Genomic DNA, 27584 nt, shown 5'->3' on the forward strand with positions numbered 1-27584 from the left:
AATGCCCTGTCAAAGGAAAGCTTTAGTGGAATTAGCCGCAACAAATGGGATGCTTCTGCACTATAATGGCATCTACTAGCCTAGTTTTGAGTTCTTGGGCAGAAACTCTTGCTAGTTTGGGAATAATCTGTTTATCCCACAAGGCCTGACAAACGGGATTCAGGATTGGGATGAGCAGGTTTCACTCCAAGCCCCGGCCACCTCTCACCACAGGTGTGCTCTTTCCCTTGTGGGCTCACAGCAGTCCCGTCCTCCTTACACAGGACAGATTGCTCTAGCGGAGTATGCCCGGGCTCAGCGTTTCCTTGACAACTAACCAGAAAAGCGCTTGCAGCAGGGAAGCCCAATTACAGCTTGGAATGAGCAGGACAAGGCCAGTGAAATGAAATTAAAAGAGCTGATTTGTTTTATTGTCTTAAATCAGCTGCCTGGAGGGGAAGGATGATTTTAAAGAGCTTAGCACAAACTGTGACAGGTCTTATGAAAAAACGACAACAAAAGTCTAATCAAGAGCAGCAGACGGCATTATGCACAAGGCGCTGCTCCACATTCAGCTGTGGAATTATGCAATCTAGGGGGATGTGCATGGTAACTTTGATTTACAAGTTCTCCATCATTAAAGGCAAACTTTGCTTTCCCCTCCTAGCTGGGCAGGCATAGGACCACTTCAAAGGTGAGCAAAGCATATTTTCTCAAATTGGTGCACTGACAAAGTGTTATCTCTATTTTGCAGATGGGGGAGAGGTGACTGTAGGCCTGGGCTGGACCCAGAGTAGGACACAGCCTTCCAGGGAGGAGAGAGATGAGGGGCTGGGGGATGCTGTCAACTCCAATGGGTCCCCCAAGTCCCATAGGACGTGCTAGGAGTTGCCCCTAGGTCAAAGGAGGCAGCAGTAATCAAGTGAAGTTTAGCCTGTTCTCGGGTGGATCCTGAAACAGAGCACCAGGCAGGGCAGGTGCCAGGGGTGGGATAAGCTTGTCTTGGCATCTGAGACAAAAGCCTCTCCCTTCCCTGTGGGGCCAGGTCAGGACCTAGGCAGCTCTGCTCTGTTCACCCTGCACACATGCCCTGGGGATCCACTGAACGCCAGCACAGGCAGTTGTCCCACTAGGGAAGAGGCACCCTGCTTTGGCTCCATACCTCCCACTAGCCAGCGTCTCTTCCTGTCATGCCAGTTGTGTCTAAGATTGCCTCTACCTGCTCTTGGTGCGCAGACCTGCTTTCCTGCCATCTGGCCCTGGTAGCAGTTTCACTGCAGCTGCTGGCTCAGCTTGGACTACAGCTAGACTGGCTGATTTTATTCTTTGGTCCTCTTGTGCTCACTGTCACCTTAGATATTTGAAAACTGACTAAAAACTGTGTTCTGAACAAAAAATGCAGGACATCCTGGGCTCAACAGCAAATCTCAAAATGCACTTGGACTACCAGATCTGTCAAGCACGCTCAGTAAAATGGTTCTGTCAAGCTGTGTTGCTGTGCAGACACGTGAAAAGCAGGCGAGACAACCTGCTGTTTCATCCATACTTTGTCACGGCAACAAAGAATGCATAACCAGTGGGGTCCCCCAAGGCTCTGTCCTTGGACCCATATTGTTCAACATCTCCATTAATGATGTGGACACTGGAGTCAGAAGAGGACTGGCCAAGTTCACCAATGACACCAAACTTTGGGGCAAAGCATCCACGCCAGAAGACAGGTGGGTGATCCATGCTGACCTGGACAGGCTCAGCAAATGGGCAGACGAGAACCTGATGGTGTTTAACACAAAAAAATGCAAGGTTCTCCACCTTGGGAAGAAAAACCTGCAGCATCCTTATAGGCTCGGCAGTGCTACGCTGGCTAGCACTACGGAAGAAAGAGACTTAGGGGTCATCATTGACCACACGATGAACATGAGCCTGCAATGCGATGCTGCGGCTAGTAAAGCAACCAAAATGCTGGCTTGCATCCATAGATGCTTCTCAAGCAAATCCCCGGAAGTCATTCTCCCCTTGTACTGGGCCTTGGTGAGGCCGCAGCTGGAGTACTGCGTCTAGTTTTGGGCTCCACAATTTCAAAAGGATGTGGAGAAGCTTGAGAGAGTCCAGAGGAGAGCCACGTGCATGATCAGAGGTCAGGAAAACAGACCATAAGACAACAGGCTGAGAGCCATGGGGCTCTTTAGCCTGGAAAGGCGCAGGCTCAGGGGTGATCTGATGGCCACCTGTAAGTTTATCAGGGGTGACCACCAGGATCTGGGGGAACGTTTGTTCACCAGAGCACCCCAAGGGATGACGAGGTCGAACGGTCATAAACTACTACAAGACAGTTTCAGGCTGGACATAAGGAAGAATTTCTTTACTGTCCGAGCCCCCGAGGTCTGGAACAGCCTGCCATCGGGGGTGGTTCAAGCACCTACATGGAACGCCTTCAAGAGCAAATTGGATGCTTATCTTGCTGGGATCCTATGACCTCAGCTGACTTCCTGCCCTTTGGGCGGGGGGCTGGACTTGATGATCTTCCAAGGTCCCTTCCAGCCCTAATGTCTATGAAATATCTATGAAACAGTTTCATAGTGCTTAGGGCTGGAAGGGACCTAAACAGATCATCAGGTCTGACCTCCTGCCCCGGGCAGGAATGGGTGCCGCGGTCATATCACCCCAGCCAAATATCTGTCCAGCCCCCTCTTGAAGACCCCCAAGGTAGGAAAGAGTACCACCTCACTTGGGAGCCCATTCCAGAGCCTGGCAGCCCCAAGTTTCCTTTGACATGACCAGTAAGGGTGCATCCACATTAACGTTATAAGGTTTATGATGACACACTGACCTTAGGGCTGAGCCAAGTTAATTCAGTTAATAATAGGTAGTAAAAGGTTGCTGACCCGTGTCCCACAGGGCCCTAGGACCCTCATCAAACCATCACCAGAACTCCAAATTCAAATCACAAGGCAGAGCCTACAGCTTTCTTGCTGACTACTAGACACAGCTGTTTCACCAGTCTGACTCAAATGGAGGTGGCAGGACACAAAACACTGTTTGTTTGCTAGAACTGATGGGACTGACAGGGCACTATTTAGGGCAAGGCCTTACAATTCAGCTCCCCTCTGCACCTAGACCACACACTTCACTGCAGCATTCAGGCTTAGGAGCTAACTGCAGATTTCTGCCCCAAAGCAGGATTTAGCCATTCTAAAGTGACCCGTGTATAATGCCTGTGTGTAAAGACAGGCCATGGTTGTCTCCACTATGCTGCACCACTTTCCTGCCTGGCCAAATACACAAGTAAAGGGAGAAGATATAGTCAACTTGAGGCAAAAAATCTTTTAACAGAGGGGAATGTCACTATGCAACATTTTCTCATTCCTTCAAGCCAGCTGGTGTCCTTATCTTCACATGTATTCTGAGGAACCTCCCAAAGGGTTTCAATTAAGGTCTAGTAAAGGGGTAGGCAATTATTTGGATAGGAGGGCCACTTAAGAAGTTTTGGTGAGCTGTTGAGGGCGGGGGGGGGGGAGGGCTTTTTACACCATCTGGTGCAGAGGGTGGTGGGGTTGGGGAGATGCCAGTTGGTCCTATCCAGCCCCAGGCCTGCCTGCCCTGCACCTGCTGCTGGGGGTGCTGGATAAAGTGGGGTCTTGCAGGCAGAGCAGGGCACACTCTTCCAAGCAGATGGGATGGGGCCACAGGCAGGCAGGGAGCAGCATCCAGGAATGGGACAGACAGGTGGGGCTGGGTTGTGGGACAGTGAAAGTGCAGGGTCAAGGTCCAGGACACAGCCACCATCCCAAGAGGTACCGGGGGAGCAGGATGCAGATCTGCCCCAGGCCTGGGCCCTGGCCCTGTGCTGTTATTGCCCCACAATCCCAGCCCCGGTCCTGCCCACCCATCCTGTTCCCAGCAACTACTCCCCACCCTCCTGGTCAAGCCCGCTCTGTCTGTGGGGGTCCTGGGCTGATCTTCATGGAAAACCCACCCACATGCCTGCTCTGTTCAGCACCCCCAGCGGTGGATGCAGGGCAGATAAGCCAGGGAGCCTGGCAGCAGCAGTGGAGACACTGGCAGCAGCAGCCAGAAACCAAGGGCAGAGGTGAACTGCTACCTTGCCACTGTCATCCCTGCCCTGAGGACTACAGCTCCTAGTGTGCCCAAGAGTCATGTGTGAGGATAAGGCAGGCTGTACTCTGTGCCAGGTGGCTCCTCCACACCCAGGTGCAGAGAAACCAGTCTGGGCAGGATGGGGCGAATGGACTCGCAACAGGATGGACAGAATCACTTGTCAGGCAGACAAAGCCTATGAGCTGTATTTTGCCCACCCCTGGTCTAGCACCCTTATCTGCCCTAGTCAGACAGCTCCACAACAAACAGAAAATGGTAGGGAATATAAATGCAATTGAGAGGGTGGAAATGGCAGTTCATGGTATCTTCCCAACTTCATAAAAGAATCTGCAGAAGAAAGTCAGACTTTCCCACTGCACAAGAGGGATCTAGACAAGATAACTCAGATAATACCTAAAGAAAATACACATTTCCATCACTAGATAGTTTGGCTATAGGAGATAACTTCTAAGCAAGGGGAGCAAGCTAACTGCTCATTACCCAAGCACTATTATAACACTATTGTATGTATACCAAACATACCAGCCCTACAAAGGCATTTCCTCATTGCAGAAATAAAATATATTCTGGGCTTCCAAAAGGGGGAAGCAGAAGTCTTGTTAGAAATTGAAAGTAACAACATCTAAAAACGTATACTAAGACAAGTCACTAACAATATGCGAGTAAGGAAGATGCATCTCCCTGAGACTTCCCAATCCATTCCCTACCACCATACCAGGCTATTCTGGAGTTACCAAAGCCAAATTCACACCAGGTGCAAGCAAATACAGCTCAGATGTCACTGCACTCAGCACCCCATAAGCTCAAACCCCAAAAGTATACAATCTTCTACCCATTGTAGAAGCAACTGTCTAAACACCAAGGCTGTGTCTCATGGATCACCCCAAAGATATACCTGGATTTTTCTTAAGGAGTGGGGGGATTTCCTGATTTGCTCTGTAGAAAAGCTGCTTGACTAAATCCTTTAAGATTTCATTCTGCCCTTGCTAATGTTGCCTGACAGGGAGATTTTCCTGGGGTGTTCAAAGAGTGAAGACTAAGAAGGGATTTGTGAATGGGGTCGTGTAACAACATGCGTCACTGGACACAAAGCCCTTTTGCAAGGCTGCTCACATCAGGGTGAGTAAACTCTTATGTGAAGCACTTTGCAGTTGCCATAGGCACTGTTGACAAGGTTTGAACACACACAACCAAAACAGGTTGGGTCAGAGGAAGAGAGGAACAGGCAGTAACTCCTATCTTTTTAAATTCTCATTTTGAAATGAACATCCTCAAGTGGAGGTTTTGAAACTGACTTGTTTTGAGAGCACTAGTTCCTGATTCAATCTTTAAAAAAATACGTCCCACGCAAAATTCAGACAAATATGATTTTTCAAGCTGATGATGTTATGCCCCTCTAAAAACGTGCAATACAGAAACCAGGTATGGGGCAAAAGAGATTCAAATACAGACGAGGAAAATGTTTGTACCCATTTCTAGACAGACCAGGGTTTTTTTGGCATTAGCTGTAACCAGAAACTCATCAAGCTCAAAGCTCATGCAAGCTTTCAGATGTACCTGGCAAAGCCTACCCTAGCAGATAAGGGTGAATTTACAGGTTACACTTAGACCAACTACAGGCACTTAAAACATAAGTGTCTGCATGTTAAAGCTTGTTAACTTGTGCTAAACGCCCTCTGAACATCTCAAATTTACATCACTTTGGGCAAGGGTTAACTCTGGGCTGTGTTACCTAGCTCATGTTAGGGTAACTTCAGTCTGCTCCATGGAGATAAACCAAGCAAGTCGCAGTCCTTCAGCATCCCAGGATGCACTGCTCCTCCCACCCCTATCAGAGCAGGGATAGAGCCCAGGTGGCCTGGCTCCTGCCCATGCCCTTGCTCACCAGCCCTGTCCTGGAAAGTCAGAGCTGTGCAGACCAGAACCAGTATTAACCCTTCACATGCAACTGCTCACAGCACATCCAAACATTAACACTACTTGACATGCCACAGGTTGTGTGTGGTCTAGGTATAACATGTAACATCACCAAAGTCTCCTTCAGGATGTCTTAGCACCCCAATGACAAAGTCATGTCTAGATGAGGCTTGTCAATGTTTTAATATTGTCCCTACTCCATTACCCTTCCCCCCTAAGATTCTGGTAAGGGTGGTGTAAACTCTAGCCAAGATGCAGCCTGAATTTCCTAAAGACAAATGCTAGACCACAACCACATTGCTCACCCATAAAGCACAAATTAGCATCCAGAGTCTAGATTCCAGACTCACTCCTCTGACTCCACCCCAGATGCCCTATATATGCCCCCTCTAAGTTGAGTGCATCCCTAATGTTTGGGGCACCCAACTTCCAAGATCTGCCAGCTATTCCCATCTTCCTCCCCCAGCTCAGCAAGTCCCATGCTGCTCCCAACTCAGATCTTACTCTTCTGGCCTGACCTGACCTGATCTGTTCTGTTCTCAAAAGAAGACAATCCCGCAGTCTTACAACACCAAAAGGTAGCAGCCTTGAGAGCTGCAAATACCAGCCACAAGGAGCACTCAGAAACTGAGACTGAAGAGCTGCCCATCATGCCACAGACTTCCATTACATACTCTCACTCCTCAGCAACTGGAGATATTTTACTGCAAAACCAGACCACCATGCAATGAGGCACCTGACTCATTTAAACAAAAGAGCCCAGAGCAGAACAAGCTTAGATTAAATAATTAGGTGAGCTGCCAAAAATCAGTGGACATTAAAAGAGAAACTCCTTTTATGTCCAATGGAAGCATCCGTGCATTATGGCAAATAGTGATACAGTTGTGATCTGAAAGTAACTTAAAAATTGAGATTTTTTTTTAAATAATACCAGATCTACAAGTGGAGAAGGCAATCAAGCAAGTGTGACAAGCATTAGATGGCAGAGAGACGGCCCACTGCCAATACCGTGATACACGAACACGTCAGAGCTACACTTGATTGCAGACTGTTCAAAGAAGCCTCTCTACCATAGGGCTGATGACTTGACCAGCTGAGATGGAGAAATCAAAAAATGTGTTTGAGAGCTGGATCAGTAACAAAGCAGCACCTCCAGGCCACGAGCCCTGCCTACAAAATATTCAGAAAAGCTCCTTTATGCGAGCACTTTCTATTCAGATATCTGTTATTCTTCTTTCACAAAGGGCTCAGACACGTTCTCCAACAAATCAATGGCTTTCCACATCGCATCGTTACAGAAAAACTGAAGCTTAGGATTCACTGAAAGGGACCTACAGTACAAAACCATTTATTTGCTGTTTTTCTTGTGGGTTACATTTTGCTTTTCATGCTGGTCAGTTTTAGCTATCTGGTTCCTGTTGATTATCAGTTGGTTTCACATTTTTCTTTTTATACAATATTGCAACACAGAGAGGGGTAGGACTGACAACAAGGGAGGAGAGTTTTAAGGAGTCAAACCTCAAGGCTAACAGTGTTCTCAAACTTCAAAAGAATCATTTTTGTTGCAATGTTTTAGTTGATGGTTTCTGAGGAACCATTTTGTCCGTTCATATCCTCTTTTTCATCTCAGATCCCACACCACTGTACAAATATTAAGCCTAGAGACCTTGTAAAAAAAACACTTTACACCCGTTTTACCAACAGGGAAACCAAGGCAGAGAGATATCAAGAGAATTTCTCCCAAAGCTAGAGAGCCTTTTGCAGATTTAGGGAGTCCAGATCTTCAAATCAAATCTGGTTGGGTTTTTTTTCTTTTTTTTTTCCCCCTCAAAACTGGATGTAACCCGTGCTGGTTTCCCTTCGGATACACTGCCTATATAAACCAAGGTAAAAAGCAAAAGAGTCTTCCCAATTCCATTCCTGAGCTCAGAAGCACCTCCCAGCAATGTGCGTGTCAGTGGAGAAAAGAGACATTTCACAGTCAGGGCAATTCAGGTGTCCTATTGAGTGAGGGTTAAGGGGAGAAAAAGACTGAAGCTTTTTTTTATTTTAAATATAAAATAAAAATAAAAGCTTCAGTCCTTAAGTATTTATAAATATAAAAATGGACCTGGCTGGTAAATGAACACGTCACAGAAAACAAATTAGGAAGATTTCGCCCCCCCCCCCCCCCCCGCCCCTGGTTCTCTATTAAGCATTTTCTGGCATTACTGCTCCAGAAACCTCTTTCTTAGTTTAAAGAGAGCCCTAGAAAGCTAATCCACTAGTAAGTCCTATTTCATATCAAAGTAGAAATAAACATCCAGCCCTAGGGATTGAGGTAAAAAAAGCTGTATCAACAGTTTTCGTCTACCAAAATACATTAAAGGCTGAAGAGATGCCCAGATGCTGTCTGAAGGAAAGCATCCTATGAACTCAATCCTTTCTACCACCAGAAAAGCAGCCTTTAGATTGGAAGGATTAACTTCCCACCTGGGTCCAAAAAGAGATTCAATAAACTATTACTGGGTGGTGGGGGGAAGAACTGTGCAAGATTAAGCGGTAGAGAAAACAGCATAATTCACGTTCCACTGCAGGAACTTCAGTATTGACCTAATAGATGGTCTTGGCAAAACATAAAAAAAAATGAAGGAATGTAGAAAAGACCTAGGTTAACCTCCAAGCCCTCATATTTGATTACTAAAAAAATAATGCTTGTTAATACAAAAAATTGCCTGTAAACAACATTGTGTATGGATTTAAAACTAGCAGAAACCACCTATGCACACGGTGATCCCTTACCATTACTTCTCCATTTTAACTAGGCAAAATATTGGACTAGCAGCTGAATAGGACATATTCTCCTAACTTCCCAAAAGCAGAGTTTCTGGTACAGTCAGAGCTGCACAATATTTTTATCTTAGTTTCACCTTTGTTGTCAGACACTACTTTGTACTTCTATAGTTTGTACTTCTGGCAGCAAGTTCTATTCAGCTGAGCATACTCCACCCACCAATAATTATCTGGGCAGATGGTGAGAAACACTAGAATAAATACAGAAAAGAAAGCTGCCATTTTAAAGAGGTACTAATTTGAAACTGGCATATTAAAAAGGAAAAAAAATAAGTGCTTTCAGGTGTTACATCTGCCCCCCAAGCCCTTTTAACAATCTGTGAAGGTTTTTTGAATCATATTTCTTTTTCTTCTTTAAAAAAAACCCTCTCTCACTTGTTACTGTATGGGAAAAATATAAAAGAACTGACTGCACAGGCAAAAAAGTGCAGTTGACTACAGAATACTGTCAAAAACCCAATGTGAAACTAAATTTCTCTCTCATCTGATAATGTAATTATTTTAAGTGCTACCTATAGGTAAGAAATTCAGTGAGAAGGATTCTAGCAACTGTCCTCCCCTTTTAACATACAAGTGAAAGATCCCTATTCCGAAGAGAGGGTTAAAGAGAGGGAGAAAGAAGACCGTGAGATGCAAGAGTTTCTGTTGAAAATAACTTTAGAAAATTAGAAGGTGTACTGAGCAGGAAGCTTTCAAGGAAAATGACAGTGTGATTCCATTCTTAACATTTTACTTTGACCAAGATTTCCAAAATTAACCAGTGATTTTCAGTGCTGAGCTTGACACATCTGAACAGGAGCTGATTTTCTGAAAGTGTTAAACTCCTGTCCTACAGAAATCAGCCCCCTCCATGGTCTCCCAACCACAGCACCCAACAGTTACTAGTCGCTTTTTCAAAGCCTTTCCCTTTCTCTGAGCACAGAGCCTCTCTGTGATGCCTTAGATCAGGGGCGGGCAATTATTTTGGGCAGAGGGCCACTTACCCAGTTTTGGCAGGTTGACGAGGGCTGCATGGGTAGCCCTGCCCCTTGACATGTGCCACGCCCCCTGGTCACCATCTTGGGACCCATGTCCCAATGTCTTGGGACCCATGTCCCACAGCCAGCACTGGTGGGGCCCAGAGTGAGACACAGGCTGGCAGGGGTCTGCAGAGCCAGGCTGGGCTGCAACATTGGGGGGGGGAGCTGGCCTGGCTCCAGAGAGACCCTGCCAGCTGGGACCCTGCACTCCTGCCACCCTGCTCTGGCCTGCCGGCACTGGCCCCAGGACACTGGTGTGGGCACCGTGCTCCAGCTGGCTCCCCGCCCACTCACTCCCAGTGTCCGCCCCACCCCCAGGGTACAGGCAGGGGGCACCGCACAGCCCTGACCCCCAGCTTGCCAGCAGGGAAGAAGCTGGTGCTGAGCACAGAGAAAAGGAGCCCCTTGCCCGCCCTGTGGAGCAGGCACAGGCAGCCCCACGCAGGCTGTGAGCAGCTACAGTGCCGGGCACCGGCCACAGGGTGAGCAAGGGGCCGCTTCACCCCATGCTCAGCACCAGCTTGTAACCTGCCCCCGCTGCCAGCCTGGGTCCCACACCAGCTCCAGGATCATCAGTCGGGGCTGCACACAGTGGCTGCAGCTGTGGCCCCACCACTTGCTGAACCAGGCAGTGTTGGCTGCTGGGCAGCCCACAGGTGGTGGTGGTGCCAAACACTGCCTGGTGTGGCAAGCGGGGGGGCTGCACCTGCTGCCACCGTGTACAGCCACGATGGGCGAGCCCAGGGTGCCGAGTGTGGAGGGGGAAAAGCAGCCCCTCGCCTGCCCTGTGCCCCGTGCTGCAGCCACTCGCAGCCTGCCTGGGGCTGCCTGTGCCTGCTCCGGACAGCCCCACAAGGGCTGCGATCGGCTGCAGCAGAGAGCACCAGGCACAGGGCGGGCAAGGGGCCTCTTTTCTCCACACCAGGAAGGAGCCCGGGGAAAAGCTGAGCCCGGAAGGAAGCAGCCCCTCCCCCGCCCCGTGGCCAGGACTCTCTGCTGCAGCCGCTCACAGCCCACGCGAGGCTGTCTGGAGCAGGCACAGGAAGCCCCATGCAGGCTGCAAGCTCAGCTTTTCCCAGGGCTCCTTCCCTGCCTGGGGTCCCTCCCTGCCCTTTCCCTGTGAGTTTCCCGCACAGGGAAGCCATCCGGTCTCAGGCCAGAAGCCCCTACTTGGGCTACCGGCTGGGGGGGTGGGGCTGGGAGGGCCCTGTTGTTGTGGGAGCCCACCAGGCTTCCCCTTGGTCCTACTGCCCTTGGTTCCTGTCATTTTTGACAGGAACCAAGGGCAGATAAATATTAATTTTCTAAACTGTTTAGGGGCCCCACGGGCCAGCTAGAATGGTCTCGCGGGCCATATTTTGCCAACCCCTGCCTTAGATAGTGTGCTGGACTTATAGCGCGGAAGGTTTTCAAAGGTTGTAAATCCGAATCCTGCCAGAGATGACAATCTTGCAAAAAGCCCTTAGCAAGCAACAAGAGAACGTAGAAAACTAATGAAAGATTCCAGAGCTACGTGGTCACTCCAACGCTGCCAATCCTCGCCCTTCTTGCTTCCTTTTTGAGGCGTAACATCCACCGTGCTGGGCCAGGTGACTGAGGTCCTTTCCAAAACCTGTGAATCTATGATTACATTTCCCCATGTGCACTATGGAGATAATGTGCTGGATGTTTTAAAGTTGCTGAAAGAATCACATGGAGGTTCTCCAAAAGGAAAATGTTAGCAAAAACAGCCACAAGAGTTCCTGGAAGTAAGCCTAATGCATCCATTTCTGTCTAAGACCATCATGTCCTGGGTATACTGCAAAGCGCACTAACACTTGCAGTGTGTTGTACTGTAGTGTGTAGAAAGCAAGGAGCAAAGCCATTGAGGGAAAGTGAGTGGGCCCAAAACAGAGGTCTTTTTACAGCCTCACAGAAGGCAGCACCAAGTGCTGCAGCCCATACAGCACTTCTGAATACAAGTACAGATGCAGGGAAATAGAATAATACCTAGCACCTTAAATCAAATTTTCTATGGCAAGCTTCAGCTTCCAGTGCTCTAACATGATATCTAGACTTTTTTTAAAAAAGAATAAACCACTTTAGTGGTAACTGTAAGAAACACCGGTTAAGAAAACACAGAATCATACAAATCATAGAAAAGTAGGACTGGGCGCCGACAGAATTCCCCCTTGACTTTCATGGGGCAAGACAGATAATTATTCATTCTTACTAAAACACACAGTACCAGCAACTACCATATTTCCTTGCATACAACACACACCTTTCCCTCCAAAAACCAACTCAGCAACCCCCCAAACTGACACGTGTATTAAGCAGGGGAGCCGATTTTCTGCCTTGGATAAAAGCACCCTGCTTTGATTCCTGCTCCACAATACAGCAGCTGTGGCATTACTATTCAGTCAATTGTTTGAACTGTTATTGTTCTTTATTCCAGATAGTTTAACGTTTTTCTCTCCTTTACACTGGTCTTGATGTTCCACTATATCAAGCTAACCCTTTCAAGCCCACCCATGACATGGAAACATTCCTCCAACAGTATAGCTCAGAAAGGATTAGCACCAACACATACAAACCAGAAGTCAAGCTAACTTTTTTTAGATTAATTTTGCTATCTGCTAGCTGCTCCTGGTCTATCTTCTATTTCACAGCCACGGAGACTCTTCAGCTCTTTGCAAAGTCATAGATCCACCCATGGAAACTGTTCTTCAGCAGCAGCTAAGGTTTCAGCTTAAGCTAAGGAGAAAACGGAAGGCAACTTAGCTGAAGATTAGGCTCTGTCTATGCTATATTCAGCCATACATCTGGAAAAATCTCTTTTCATTTGGCCTTTTAAAAGCAAAGTGAGTTTTATTTTGGGGCGTTCTATATTCCAGAAAATGCAGTATACATTACCATGCCTTCTGTCAAATGCAGAAAGCACTAGGTGCTTATCAATCTCGTCAACACAGAAAGCACGATCTGGGTGCTTTTCCTGATACCATTGTTTTTACGGCTACAATGAATGCTGATAAGACCCAACATTTCAAGGGAACGTGGACTGCTGGGAGCTGTGCAATACTAGAATATTCACTTATTTAAAATGTGCTTCATGAGCTAGGAAAAGGTGTTGTGAATTCTTCCAAGCCTGCCTGTTACATGGGGAACATTCCCTCAACAGAACAACTCGCAAAGGATTAGCACCTCAAACCACAATTACTCTTGCTATCCACATTCCTCAAGTTGGTGACCTCAATTATCTGAGCTTGTGGAGCCCTGAATAAAACTGGGGAAAAAACCCAAAAACAAAACATACATTCCTGCCACTAAAAATATAATTAGGTAGTTATTTGCATGGTCATTGTGCTGCTTCAGTAAATGCCAAACTGACCGATTTATACAGAACAAACCAAAGAAAGAGATAACAGTTTAAAAAACTGCTGTAAACTTGAACTTCAAAAATGAGTTCCATAGAATCCCTCTGCAAAGTCCTGTCCCCAAAAATGGGAAACATCTCAAAACATATGAACACACATATGGCCTCATACCGCTATGATTTTTTGCTATTAAATAAAATTACGAAAGAAGAACACCAAAATTGCAAAGAACTCCAAAGTTAGAGAATCAGAGACCTGGGGTCACCCATGCTTCCTCAATTCAGCTCCCTTGTGCACCTTTGCAACAGTATAGTACCCATCACATCTGAGATGGGAGAGACAGGGCTGGAGCCCTGGTCTGTTGGGTTCTGGGACCGTACCTTAAAACACAAGGGAATAACATTCATCTTCTTACAAACCTTTACTTGTTTCAATTAATAATACAATGAGCCTGTACAAGTAATACAAACTCATAATTAAAGGCTGTATATGCACAAAGAGAAAAAACTACACCTTAACCCTGCATTTCCTAACTTAGGAGTACTTGACTTTGGCAAACTTAACTTTCTCTTAAGGTGCCTTGTGTGTAAGACTTCCTGGTTTTCCGTTCCTTCAAGGTAAGCTATACTGATCCTAAGCCCAGGAGAGTTGGCAACCTGGTCCTTTAAAACAATGTTTTAAATCTTTATTACTTGAGGCAAAGGAATAAAGACTAGCATCTGAAAGGGGACTCGAGATGCTTTGTCAATGACTTACGCAGCTGTTTGCTGGGCAGAAGAAAGCTGGGAAACAATCTGTCTCTATCCTTGACCCTGCAGAAGTGTTGCCTAATGGTTACAGGTGACCTAGTCAAGCCCTGAAACATGCATTTTAAAAAGCAGCATCTTTAGATAGCCAGAAGTAGTCATGTTAGATCAGAAAGAACTTTGTGCAAATTCATCTGGAAAATGGAAGAAACACTTGCCTATCTCCTAAGGAAGGGATATAAAGGCTCTCTCCAAGAGCCATGAAATGCAAAGAATCATCAGTCCCAAAAGGACTCAATTTTGTAACTCTCTCCTGGCTGCCAGGAAAATACTTCTATCCCTAGGTTAAGTGAGCTGATGATGATGATGAAGTTGTAAGGGGGGAAAAAATGGGAAACAGGGAGGGTCTGGAGCACATCCAGTACAGAGTGCGTTCAGAGGTTTCTTCAAAAAGCTTCTCACAAGCCTTGCTAATCATGAACAAGTGATGATCTTTATTCAGTAGCTTAATTGTCACATCTTGGTAGATATTCTTGGGGACACCAAAAGGCATTTCCTTAATCCCATTATTATCCTCCTGGGAAATATCAAACACCTACTCCAGAGTGTGGAGGAGATAGAATATTTCAAAGAAATGGCCTGGGAAAATGCTAACCTCAGCAAAACTATTTCCCCTAACCTAATTTTTAGAAGTGGCTGATCAGGTTTTGCTGAAACAGTAACAAAAAAAAAAAAATTAAATAAAAAAGTCTCTACCTTAAGCTCAGCCTGCTTAGAAAATGTCAGCCCAGGTACTTAACAAAATCTTATCAGAAGAAACATTGCCAAGTTTCATTACAAGTGAAATTACCCCTTCTGCTACTGGAGAATAGAGAAACAGAAACCACTCAAGGAAAACACTCAAAATGGAAAGATAGACAAGGTGGCAACCTGTTAGTTATCACTTCTTAGGGGTTACAAATTGCCACACGAGCACAGTTTTCAGACAGAAATGTGATTCATCTCACTCTCAAACTTGAGGTGTACTCCTTTAAATACTCTGTTTGTTCTGAAGATGTTCCAAGTTACGCTTTGTGTACAACTGCGCACAACTGCCTAATAATCCAGGGCTTTGTCAATCGTTGCACCTAGCCCGGCGCTAAAAGCAACTGAGCTGCACAACTTGTCCACAACAGTGGCTATTCATACCACAGAGATTTGGAAAAAGCCAAACTGAGACAACTTCCAGTGCAGAAACATAATAAGCAACTCTAGATGCTTATGATAGGGTTTTCTTAAGCTTGTATTAATCATAAGTAACCTTTTCCACATGTTACTGAAAGACTTTTACAATGTTATACCAAAAAAAGGCAGTATGTGAGCTGCTCATAGCTGAACAACACCAAATGTATTTCAGTGCTTTATAAATAATTGACAGATCTAGGTGAAGACGAGACAAGAGTGCCCTTTATCTTGTAATCCACTGGCACTGTGCTAATTTAAGACATCTTAAAATACTTACTGGAAAATGGGGAAAAAAACTGGTTTGCCCTGTGTTCAGTTTTTTTGAAAAATGCCCCCACTCAGGTTGTCTACAAACCATTTTCAAAGAAAATGTGTTTGCCAAAGCCATTCTTGCGACATGCCCAAGCCTCTTAAATCAAGGCTGCTTTTAATTTCCTGAATCAATGTTTCCTGTATGGATGTACACAGCTACAGGTGGTTTTCCCAATATTTGCCCTGGCTTTTTGAGTAGCATTTAAAGAGCAGGTATGTTTGCAATGCTTCTGTATGGTTACTGCTCATGCTTTCAGCTTCTAATGCAGTATTTCTTATACAAAGATTCCTTTATTTTAAACAAATGGTTTCTTGGCAAAAAAGCATCTCATACACTACTGCAGATACTGCTAATTACAGATTAAATGAGACTGAAGACCACAATCCCTTCCTGCTTAGTCTGTAATATGCTTTGCACTCTCAGCAATGCAAGTATTATGCAAACTATTTTGCATTGGGAAGTTTAATTTAGTGATGCTGACACTTAGTGATCTGGGTGCTAATTTAGTGATCCGGGTGTGAATGACAGAAGTTGTGTGTTTATATAAAGAGGTTATAATTGTTCACGTGTAGCATGAACTCTACATAAAAATGCTGTGCTCAAAACTGAGTATTCAGACCCTTTCCTATTTTACAACAAACACTTAAGAACACCATTTACATCACACAATCACTTGGTTCATATATTTAGCGTATACACAAACAATCAGAAAAGAACATATTAGCAGGGGGTGGGCACTTACTGAGCAACAGCTGAAATGCAGCAATTGCTCATGTGCTGTAATTACCCTGTGACAAGCAACAGCTAAACCAAGATAACTTAGTCCTGAACTTGTCCCAGTTTAGCCTAAGCTTACTGCAGTCTACCTGAATGCACATAAATAGTGGCTGCACATTAGCTCTCACTTCTATTTACTATATACTGCCCTTCATCAAAAAGGCTTAAGGCAGCTTACAATTAGAGGCAAAATAATGTAGGAAAACACGATTTTAAAAAAAAACGTATAACAAAACAAGTGCCCCCAAAATACCTTATTCCCCATTCTCTGGTAACTCTTTTCTACTTACTTGCTTGCCCATATCCCTATTTGGTTATTTAAGAGAATCATTAAGGAGGCAGCATTTTGCTTTTATTACTCTTTCCTACACTGTTCTTGACCAAATGTCCTATAAAAGTCACATCCAATGTAGAACTACCCATGGATAGGATTTATCTCTTTCTTGCAGAGCTTAAAGACAGTGATCATCTACAAACTGGCCAAGGAGGCTATAGGAGAGTCCCTGTTGCCCTGAGCACTACCAGGAGTAACAAGGAATAATGACCATAAGTTGACAGAGTAGATTCAGGCTACATATCAGGAGGCGCTACTTCACAGTCAGGACAGCTAGGATCTGGAATCAATTTCCAAGGGAAGTGGTGCTGGCTCCTACCCTGGGGGTCTTCAAGAGGAGGCTGGATGATGACCTAGCTGGGGTTAGATGAGCCCAGTACTCTCTCCTGCCCAGGGCAGGGGGTCAGACTTGATGATATACTTAGTAGGTCCGTGCGAGGCTTCAGACAGAGCTTCAGATCCGGAGAAGCTTCGGACGCTTTGGCATCCGAAGCAGCACATCCGGGTTGAAGCGCTGGCCTCGTTAGGCTTCCCAAAGTGCTTTGGAGCCACCTCAGAGATCCGGCCATAGGGTACAATGGGAAATAATAAAGTATCTATAACGTTGTTGTTTTTTGTCCAATTTGGATGAAATTTTCAGAAGTGGTAGACTCTGCAGAGAGCATGAAGCTTGCCAAGTTTCCAGAAGATCGGTGCAGGGGTTTGTGGGGAACTTCCCCTCAAGCTGCGGACCAGCAAAACTCAACACACGGTGTCACCCATGGCATGAGGCGCAGCGGGGTGACAGCTGCAGGGATGGTGGCCCATACTGAGGCCATGATGCCTGCCAGCTGTCAAAGAGATCAGTGCAGGGGGTTCTGGGGCCATGCACCCCTAGCTGCTGACAGACAAAACTCGTGACATGAGTGCTTGTGGGACTGACTGTGTCTGTCTTGGGTGACAGAGGGGAGACACTACTGCAGGCCTGGCCACTAAGCTACTGTGTTACCAGTTATCAATCAATCATGATTTACTCAGGGAACAGCTCAATACACAGGACCTAGCTAATGTAGCCAGTTAATTACCATCAATTAGGACCTACAAAACCAGGCTAAGGAGAGGGAAGAATCAATACAGGCAATCAACTGCCCCAAGACAGACACAGTCAGTCCCACAAGAACCCGTGGCAGGAGTGTTGTCTGTCAGCAGCTAGGGTGCAGGGCCCCAGAACCCCCCTGCACTGCTCTCCTTGAGAGCTGGCAGCGTCATGGTTGCAGCAGGGGCCACCACCCCTGCAGTTGTCACCCCGCTGCACCTTAACACACATAGCGTCACCCATGGCACAATTTTTGCTTGTCATAGTTTCATAGTTTCATAGTAGCTAGAGTCGGAAGGGACCTAGGTAGATCATCTAGTCCGACCCCCTGCCTTAGCAGGAAAGAGCACCGGGGTCAGATGACCCCGGCAAGGTGCTCATCTAACTTCCTTTTAAAAATCCCCAGGCTAGGAGCCTGCACCACTTCCCCTGGAAGCTGGTTCCAGGCCCTAGCCGCCCTGACTGTGAAGTAGCGCCTCCTAATATCTAATCTAAACTTACCCTCCGCCAGTTTGTGACCGTTATTCCTGGTCACTCCTGGCAGCGCACGGGGGAACAGGGACTCCCCCAATACCTGCTGATCCCCCCTGACCAGTTTGTAGCAGGCCACAAGGTCCCCCCTTAACCTTCTCTTGTGGAGGCTAAACAGGTTCAGGTCCCGTAGCCTCTCCTCATAAGGCCTGCCCTGCTGACCCCTGATCATATGAGTGGCCCTCCTCTGGACTCTTTCCATATCGTCCACGTCCCTCTTGAAGTGTGGCGCCCAGAACTGGACGCAGTACTCCAGCTGCGGCCTGACCAGTGCCGCATAGAGGGGGAGGATCACCTCCCTGGACCTGCTCGAGATGCATCTGTGGATGCATGACAGGGTACGGTTGGCCTTCTTGACTGCCTCCCCACACTGCCGGCCCATGTTCATCGTGGAGTCAATGACGACTCCAAGATCCTTTTCCGTCTCCGTGCTGGCAAGAGGGGAGTTCCCCAACCTGTAAGTGTGGTGCCGGTTCTTCCTCCCCATGTGCAACACTTGTCCGCAGCTTGAGGCGCAGTTCCCCCCATACACCTGCACCTATCTCCTTGAAACCTGGCAGGCTTTGTGGCCTCAGTAAGAGCTACCACCCCTGCAGTTTTGACCCCCCCCTGTGGATCAAACACACAGCTGTGACAGGAGTTTGGCTTTCAAGAATTTGGGGTACAGCTCCCCCCAAACCCCTGCACCAATCTTCTTGAAACTTGGCAGGTGCCATGCGCTCAGCAGAGGCTAGCATCCCTGCAAGTTTAATCCAAATCAAACAAAAAACAACAAAGTTATAGATATTTCACTGATTCCCCCATTATACCCTATGGTGGGATCTCCAAGGCAGCTCCAAAGCTACAGAGTCGCTTCGGCCGGATTGAGGTGGAAACCCGGTCGGGAGCTCTGGATCAGATCCCAGCCATCCAAACCAGCCAGATCTGAAGCCAAATGGGATCACTGCCGACTTGCACAGGCCGACTACTTAGGTCCCTTCTGACCCTACCAACTATGAAACTATGAAAGACTTGAGAACAAGTCAGGTTGTAGCAGTGACCAACCACTGCTGGGAGAACTCCAACAACAGAGACAGAACACGCAAAATCCTCCGGATTTACCTACTGCCTCTGCATACGTTCTGACTCAGCCTAGATTATTCACCACAAGCCAAAGAAGAAACCCACACGTAACCTAGGGAAGCCTCAAGAACATACATGATGGAAAACAACTACACTTAATTACAGGCTGACAAGGTTTTGTTTAACTATGTGGGTGAGGAGAAGCCAAGTGACAAAAAAGCTGCTGTGATCCTTTTAAGCTTTTCCTTTCATTACTAGAAATGTTTCCCAGAAAGTTCTGAGGTTAACTCGGCTACCAGCAATGCTGAAAACATACATCACAAATGAGAGTCAGGCTGTTCTAAGAACAGAAGATTTCCTGAGATCTACCTACAAGAAGACAAGGCAGAAACATTATCCTTCTATGATTACCTCCTTTAGTGTTGATGAAAGAGGCTGACATCTACAAACTAAAATCCTCTACTTACCACCCCTTAACATGTGCAGCCTGGGAAGAAATAATGAATGCCATTCCCACCACAATGCCTCAACCCTGACAGCTAAGTGTGGGATCTTCCCGGTCCACGTTGAAAGCACCAGTCAAGCTATGAAGACACATACAAGCCACCAAGTAACAGACTTTTCCATTGCCTCTTTTCTTGTGCTCTTGTCATTTAAACTTCAGTAACCATTAAGTTTTTTTGTTTTATGTCACTAATAATAGGCTGACTTATCTTGATGATACTTAACTGCCATGCAAGTATCACTACAGTAGAACGGATGGGCAGCACTGTGCGGCAAGGTGCTTGGCATGTCACAGACCTCCATCAAGGCATCTTCCACTCCACAAAACAGAGCATTTTAATGGCTGGATTTGACACATTGCTCTGTGATCATTCAGATACACACGGGCAGGCAGTGCAAGGAGGGAAGGTTTGCATGGCAAGCAGTTTGCTTTGCCAAAGACTTGCAGAAACGAAATATTTTCATTTTCTACAAGTCCCTGCTCCATCCACAGATGGATTAAGAAATGATGTAATATCATACGGAGGTCCTGTCTCCCACAACAGTCACTTACTAGGAACCCATGCCAAAGAACAGAGGCTCTCTGCTAGAATATATAACATGGCATATGAAACAAGTTTCTCTGCTCTGTGCACACAAAAAGGAGCAAGTCCAGCACTTTGGGCATGCAGTGTGTGACTAATGCAAAAAAGAGTATATTGCATTTTGCTCTCAGTCATATCTCTGTACCCCAGAGCTGTAACAAGACCAGAACAAGACATCTCTCTTGGGGAAAGCCAGGTATATGAAGGAGATGAACAATGCCGACTGGATTGTTAAAAGTATTCTGGAAGAATCCGCTATAAATGCAGAGTTTAAAAAGGTATTTGTGAAAAGTTAGATAGGCTATTTCTGCTGCCAGCTGATGTTTGAATCCTCAAGTTCACTGTGCTCCATACACATGCTTCTTCAGTAGCAGTAGACAAGCTGAATCTCTCCCCAGATCCTCTGCAGGTTCACTGAACTTAAAGGTTGCTTACACGACACTATGCCTCTCCAGCCCCAAGTTACTCCCCAGCCCTACATAAAGGTCTAGGGAATGAAGCAGACCCTGTACAGCTCCACACTACAAGGCAGATGACTCCTGAGGTTCCCCAGCTCTGTGCAGGTGATCTGGAAAAGGAAACTCTCTCCTAGAGCTATAGTCCAACAGTTCAATTGCAGGTCCTGAGAAAGTGTGAACAAGGCCCTTACAAGTGATCCTCAAATGTAATGAGATGGACTATGAACTGAGGGCTGTCAAATGCACAAACTATGCAATTCTCACATAACCCCAAAAGAGGCCAACAGTAGATGTAACATATTCTGACTTTGCAAATTTCAAGCTGACTTCCCTTTAACTAGCTGCAGATCCCTTTTGTCTGTGCACATGGGAGCTGATTTTGTGCTGGAAAACACACCACTTAGAGCCTACTAATGTACAGCATCATCACTGTCAGAAGTGAAGCACCTGTCAACCTCTGGCAGATTAATCCCAGTCTGCAGAGACATGCTCAGCAGTCCGAAGAGATGAACAGGAATCATAAGATGTGCCAAAGCAGCAAGCAACATGTGGTAAGTACAACACTCCAATCCTTGGTCAAAACTTCACACAAACTGGTCAGGCCTACTTCTGGACTCAGATAAGTGCTGTTGACGTATATCTACATGAAAAAAGCTAGCACTGGGATTTATACTTTATTTTTACATGGAAACAACCATATACAGGGGGGAGAAAAAAAAAAAAAAATCAGACTGTGCATCTGGTGAGAGCCCATACTGGTCACATCAGTGAATCATTTAATCATTGTGCTCAAACTATATCCTGCTTGTACAATCAGTCTCAGGGCATTCCCTAAGAAAGTCTCTGGGCAGACTGCTTCCAGAAAGGAATGCAATGGCAGCAATTCAGGCAGTCCCATCAGTAAAGGATCACAAGACCAGCTGTGGTATACAAGTCAATGATGATTATGCCAAGCTATGGGTAGTCAAAATGAGGTCAATCTTATCCAAGGGCTTCAAATCTTCTTTAAAACAAGTTGTAAAGATATCCACATTTGGGTTAGAGGATTTTCAAATCACTGCCTAGACCATCCTGCACTGTGACTGAAAACAATTAGTTCTGGTCTCAGCTCCAACTCCAGCAGACCTTGTCCTACCTTCCTTTACTTCTGGCCTGTTCTTGTCTTAAAAGGCAATTAGTTGGCTAAGCCAGTTAAAATAAGCTTAATTTTCAAAGCCTTTCTTTTAACTCCGTATATCTGGGCTATATGTTTGACTGACTTTGTGAGAAGCTATTCAAGAGACAGGTTTGTTAGAAGGCCAATGGGTAGAGGGGTTTATTTTGACCAGCTGATTCTCTTAATGCCATTAGCTGCTGTCACCTACCCACCACACTGTTTCCATGCCAAGGTGGTATATGCCATTTTACTAAACCACACATCTGGCATGATGTTTATATTTGTGGGGGGGGTTCAAGTTTCCAGAAGTGGTCTCCCTCTGTTTCCCTGAGTACCACATTAGTAATAGTGATGGTTTATGTTTGGTGTTTTCATCTCATCTCTTTCTGCTCACCAAATAAAACTACTGTACCAGTATTTCCCTTAACCCCGCAGAAGCTGTTTCTAACTTTGTCTCATCTATGGAATGAAGGAGGAATTTTCAACCACAGAACAACTGTGTAATTGAAATAATGTCCTTACATGGTCCTTATCTTCTGTCAGCACCCGAAATCTTTACCCTTTCTAGAATGAACATTACAATTTCAGTCAATGTGCTGACAGTCAAATACTACCTCCTTCCAAGATGAGGTTCTAGGAGCAAACTGACCCCCTTCTCTTCTATATAATACCAATCTGAGGACACAACAGGATGCACTGCACCAAGTCAAATCCTAGAATCCACCAATTAGAGCAGTGATCCTCAACCAGGGTGCTACAATACACTGCAGTGCCCTTTTAGATCCTTTCAAGCATCCTGGACAATGTTAGCACTGTTAGGTAAGCAAACACTCACATGATAAACGCAGAAATTTCAACTGGAAAAATCAGAGTGTTCAAAACATTCTGACCTGTTGTGATATTTCTGAATTCTTTGCAACAGAAAAATCACTCTATTTGTCTGCAATCAAAAAAGCCAATGGAAAATAAGAGTTGGCATTTTCTGAGGGGTGCCCTGAGTCTAAAAACATTGAAAACCACTGTATTAGAGCAACAAGCCCATCTCTTTAGAAACAAAGGAGTCATTCCTCAAGAGTATTTTCAGGGTTTTGCCTTGGCCAGTCTCTTGAGTCCGAAATAATAGGGCAGGACTTGAAAATTTGGCCAGACACTTACACATGAAAGATCCCTACAAGAGCATCCAGCCCCTGCTTGACAACACCATGATTTCTACCATTTCTACCAGTCTGTATGGCTGTCTCACTGATCATTTGAACTCTATCCCTGACAAGACCCTTCAGGCTCATCACCTTCCCTAAAGCACTCCTTGCCTGCAGCCATTAAGGACCATTCTTCCATCCCTCATCCAGCCACCTTTTGAGGACAAGGTATGCCTTCCTGAATAGCTCCATGCCTGCCTCTGCTGCTCCTTATCAAAACTTTTGAAGTGACCAGTAAAACCATTCGCAGCAGTTTCAGAGCTGCTTGCAGCAAAACTCTGCAGCAGAGTCCTCACATTCACTCAGCTCCTTGGTAAAGCTACGTGCAGCTGTCCAGACCAGACTGGCTGCAGATTCAGGAGGACAGCTCTATGTCACCATGCATTTGTAAAGTTTTGAAATGTTGTCTTTGCAACCAGATTAGCTAAAACGCTCTGAAAATTGACAACTAGACCTTTGTGTTCATGAATGAAAGCTTCCCAATTGCCAATGGCACAGCATGAGGCTTTTAAAATGTCACCACAGCTTAAATCCGTCTTCCTCTCAAGAAGAGTCTCCTGATATTCAGCCCAGGTTCCTCTTACCTCCCTCCTATTACTTCTAGTTATAACCCTATGCACCATGGCTAATCATTCTTCTCTTGCTTGATGTTTACAACACATAATTTCTCCCCATGTATTCTGGGAAGACTTTTGTTGACCTGGGTGATGCCCTGGGGGATTAACCCTGTCAAGTTCATTTAATAAAAAGTGCAGCACTGAGCCAACCCAACCTCGCTTCTTGGCAAGCAACCAGAAAGGGGCCTACACTTCACTGATGGTAGCAGGCATGAGAGTAGATGTGGATGGAAACAAGGGCTTTGCCCACCATGTTATGATTAAGGCATTGGCACTACAAACACTAGCTGCAGTGGATGGAAAACTTCATTAGCAAAGAATTAGCCAGAGACACGAAGGAAAAACATGTGATGTGGAAAGCATTCATCCCCTTTGCCCTCAGCTATATTATTTTGGAAGACTATTCCCATACATAGAAATGCCAATTCTCAGAACATGCCTGTTACAGCAAGCAGCCCAGACCATGCAGAATTTCAACATGGCTTTTTCATGGATGTTTGGGTCCTTTCAGATTTGAGTACTGTATTCCTTTTATTTTAATCATTAAAAAAAGAAAAAAATGGATCTCATACTGTATGCCTATTCCCACTCCCTTATGCCAACTTCTACTCCAGGCACTTTGGGGAGCCACACATAGTACACTTACGACACTACACAAGTAAAGAATAACTACCCATGCCCCAAATGAAAGCATCTATACAAGAATACTCTTCACACAGCATCTATCTGATGCTGCACAAACAAGTCAAGCTACTCTATGGGGTTTGGGGTTTTGTTTTGTTTTTTAATGCCCAGACATCATGCTTCTCTGTTGAAGAAGGAAAAAATTATCCACTCATTGTTTAAAGTCCACAGCTGAGCAACATCTTCCAGATTCATTTGCTCAAAGTATCAAAATAAAACACTTCAGCCTCCAATACTTTCAAGAAACCAAAAAAGGGAAAAAAGAAATTGGAGGAAGCAAGTGACCATTTTATTACTCTTTGACAATCATTTTTTTTCTTCTCAGCATCAAAAGCCATAAAGCTACTGCCTTTCACCGTGTTTTGCTAAACCAATCTCACACAGTGCTTTAGAAAAAGAAACCAATGGACTCCCCCATTTACTTTTTTAGAGCTCACTTACAGCAAGTCCCTCCATTTTCCTAGCAGAGCTCAAGTGAAAACAAAACCCAGGGCCTGGTTTCTATTTCTCAAGAAAACAAATATAAATACATAAAATTACTGCCAATCCCATTACATGGCATCATTAAAATAATCAAGCAGTGTTCTGTCCATTTTTAAAGTTTACTTTAAAACCCCAAAGAAAAAGAGAGTATTTTTATAAGATAACAAGACTCAGCTGGTTTTCTGAAATGTTATGACTAAATGCAGTGCTTGGAGTCATAGTTGCTCAGCACCTCGCACGTAGGCCCACAATGGAACTTGTTACCTTAACAGCACAGAATGGCTGCATCATGGTCACCTATGCAAGTATCTAGACAGTGTAAGGTGAAGTTGTAGTGAACTACTTAGACAGCAGGAAGAGATGCAGGTGGATTTGCAAGCAACACGTTTCTGATCCCGTCTATCTGAGGCTCCCAAATTCATTTAATATGGTCAGAAATGGACAGACCTCCTAATATAAGCTTGTTTCCAGCCTAATAATCACTTCACAACAGCCTTCAGAAAGCAAAGCCTTCTGATCTTGATTGGGTAAGACGACAGAAATATTACTTTCCTGTAACCGGAAAAATTCTCACAACTTATAAGGGTCAGATGGAGGAGAACACAGGAAAAGCACAAGTAACTAGTGAAAGCGTTAAAGACCAATGATGGAAAACCAACCCCCCCCCCCATACCCCTCCACAACCGATTGCTTATAGCAAACAAGGTGAAACCTAACCCTATGGACCGTTACAGAGCTCAAGTTTTTCATCAACGAAACAGACAGCATGTAAGGAACAGCTTCAATTAAAAACGCACTTTCAGGAGAAAGAGGATGGATGACATTGGGGTCTGACTGCAGGACTGAAGCCAAGGAGCTCCCAGACTAACCATAGAGAGGTGGCTAGCTGTGTTTGCCTGAAGTCAGGGTAGGGTGGCACCTTAGGACTGTTTCAGACGCACCGGGTTTCATCAATGATGGCCACTTCATCAGATACACGACCTTGGCCAGATCATGCAAGTGTCCTAGGCTCCCTATCTATTGCATGGGGATCACCATTTCCCTCCATTACAAGGAGGCTGTGAAGTCGAGAGTGCCTGCGTGACTGCTAGGACACTGCAAGGATGAAACCAGGGAAAAGACCATGGCAAGCTAATCGACAGGCATGCCTGCCTGTGTCACCAGACCGGCTGCTGACTGGCAGGATCTGGCTGGGAAAAAAAGGTGGCTTTTGCCCTGCAGCCCTTTACATGGCCGATAACCCCAAGCTGGCTTCGTCAGGGGGCTCCTGCTGCAGGACAGCCGGGCACAAAACCATTTCCTGGGGGGCTAGAGGACAAGCCCAAGGCTGCCCCCAGGATATGGGCTGGCAACAGGTTATTTGCCCAGCGCCCCGCACTAGCCACAGAGCTCCCACCGCTCACCAGACATGCTGCTGCCACCGCTGCGCCTGACTCCACGCTGGGACTCCAGCGCCCGGCTTCCTCTACGCGCCCCACGCCCGGGGCATCACAGGGTCAGGGGCTCGTCGGCCAGGGCTCAGGCCAGGCAGCTCTGTCACCCGAAGTGCAGCACGGGGGGAGGTGCTGGCTGGACGCTACCATTCAGGGTGCTGGGGGGGGGGGGGGGCAGGACGGGACAAGGCGCTACCATTCGGGGTTCTCCGGGAGGAGGCGGCGGGGGGCGCTGCCTTTCAGCAGGTCGCCTCCGGCTGCCCCGAAGCCCCTTTACCTCCTGCCGCGTCCGGTCCAGCCTCGGGAGTGATGGCTCCGGCGCCGGTGGCGGCGGCGCTCTCCGCCTCGTCCGGCACCTCCAGCTCCATGGCCGCGCAGGGAGAGAGGGAGGCTGGACAAACGCAAACGCAGACCCCGACCCCGGCCCCGGCCCGGCCGCTGCGCCCCCTCCCGCGGCCGCCGCTGACACCAGCACGAGCCGCCGCTGAGGAGACTGGGAGCCGTGACGGGCCGCGGGTACCACAGAGAGCGGGCACCGCGACTAGACACGCCCCCGGGAGCCCAGAGGCGGGAGGAGACCATAGAGAGCAGGGAGGCAGAGGTAGAGCGGCGCTGCACGGGCCGCAGGCCGGCTTGGGCCATTCCCGGCGGGAAGGGGACCATAGAGGTGATCCGTGCCTAGAGCGGTGCGTTGAGCGGAAATCCGCCGGGGCTGGGCGCTGGGGGTTACTCGGGGCCAGAGGCGGCTTGCCTGGGGCTGCACGTGGTCTCGGGGCTAAATTGGGGCGTGCATCTCCTCCTTCTGCACAGCCCCCGGTGGCCGGGCTACCCGTGTCGGCTTGCTCTGCTGGCAGCATGACGGACCTCCAGGGCCGAGAAAATCCCGGGGGCGGCAGGATGAGGCCGATGGGCCCATCCCCTGGGTGGCCATTCGGCCGACTAGCAGCTCTTGAGAAATAAAACCGCCCTAAACCATCAGCAATACCCGTGTTTTTCCTCTGGAAAATAAATAACTCATTCAAATAACTCATTCCCTCATCTCCATTTTGGCTCTGGCCAGCCCAGGGTTGTAAGATATTGTTTTAACAGGTTTTAACGAGGCTGTGATTCACGCAGCAAAGCTCCTGCTTTAACACCTAGCGAACTGGTCGAGGTCCAAACCTGGTCTTCCATCTTGGACTAGAC

General features: G+C 46.6%; 1 protein-coding gene across 3 annotated transcripts in view; it reads right to left on the reverse strand.

Annotated features, from left to right (window-relative positions):
* PIP5K1C (phosphatidylinositol-4-phosphate 5-kinase type 1 gamma) overlaps window positions 1-27365 on the reverse strand; it is a 69126-nt gene extending 41761 nt beyond the window's left edge. For 2 of the 3 annotated variants that reach the window (XM_090028078.1, XM_090028077.1), the window contains exon 1: window positions 26677-27365. In XM_090028078.1, the coding sequence (XP_089884204.1) occupies window positions 26677-27256 (580 nt within the window). In that variant the 5' untranslated portion in view covers window positions 27257-27365. The remainder of the gene's footprint in view (window positions 1-26676) is intronic. The other variant, XM_090028080.1, reaches the window with a different exon arrangement.
* Between the last annotated feature and the right edge of the window lie 219 nt (window positions 27366-27584).

Source organism: Crocodylus siamensis, chromosome 14, assembly GCF_052110815.1.
Source record: "Crocodylus siamensis isolate JL-2025a chromosome 14, ASM5211081v1, whole genome shotgun sequence".
Classification (NCBI taxonomy): domain Eukaryota; kingdom Metazoa; phylum Chordata; order Crocodylia; family Crocodylidae; genus Crocodylus; species Crocodylus siamensis.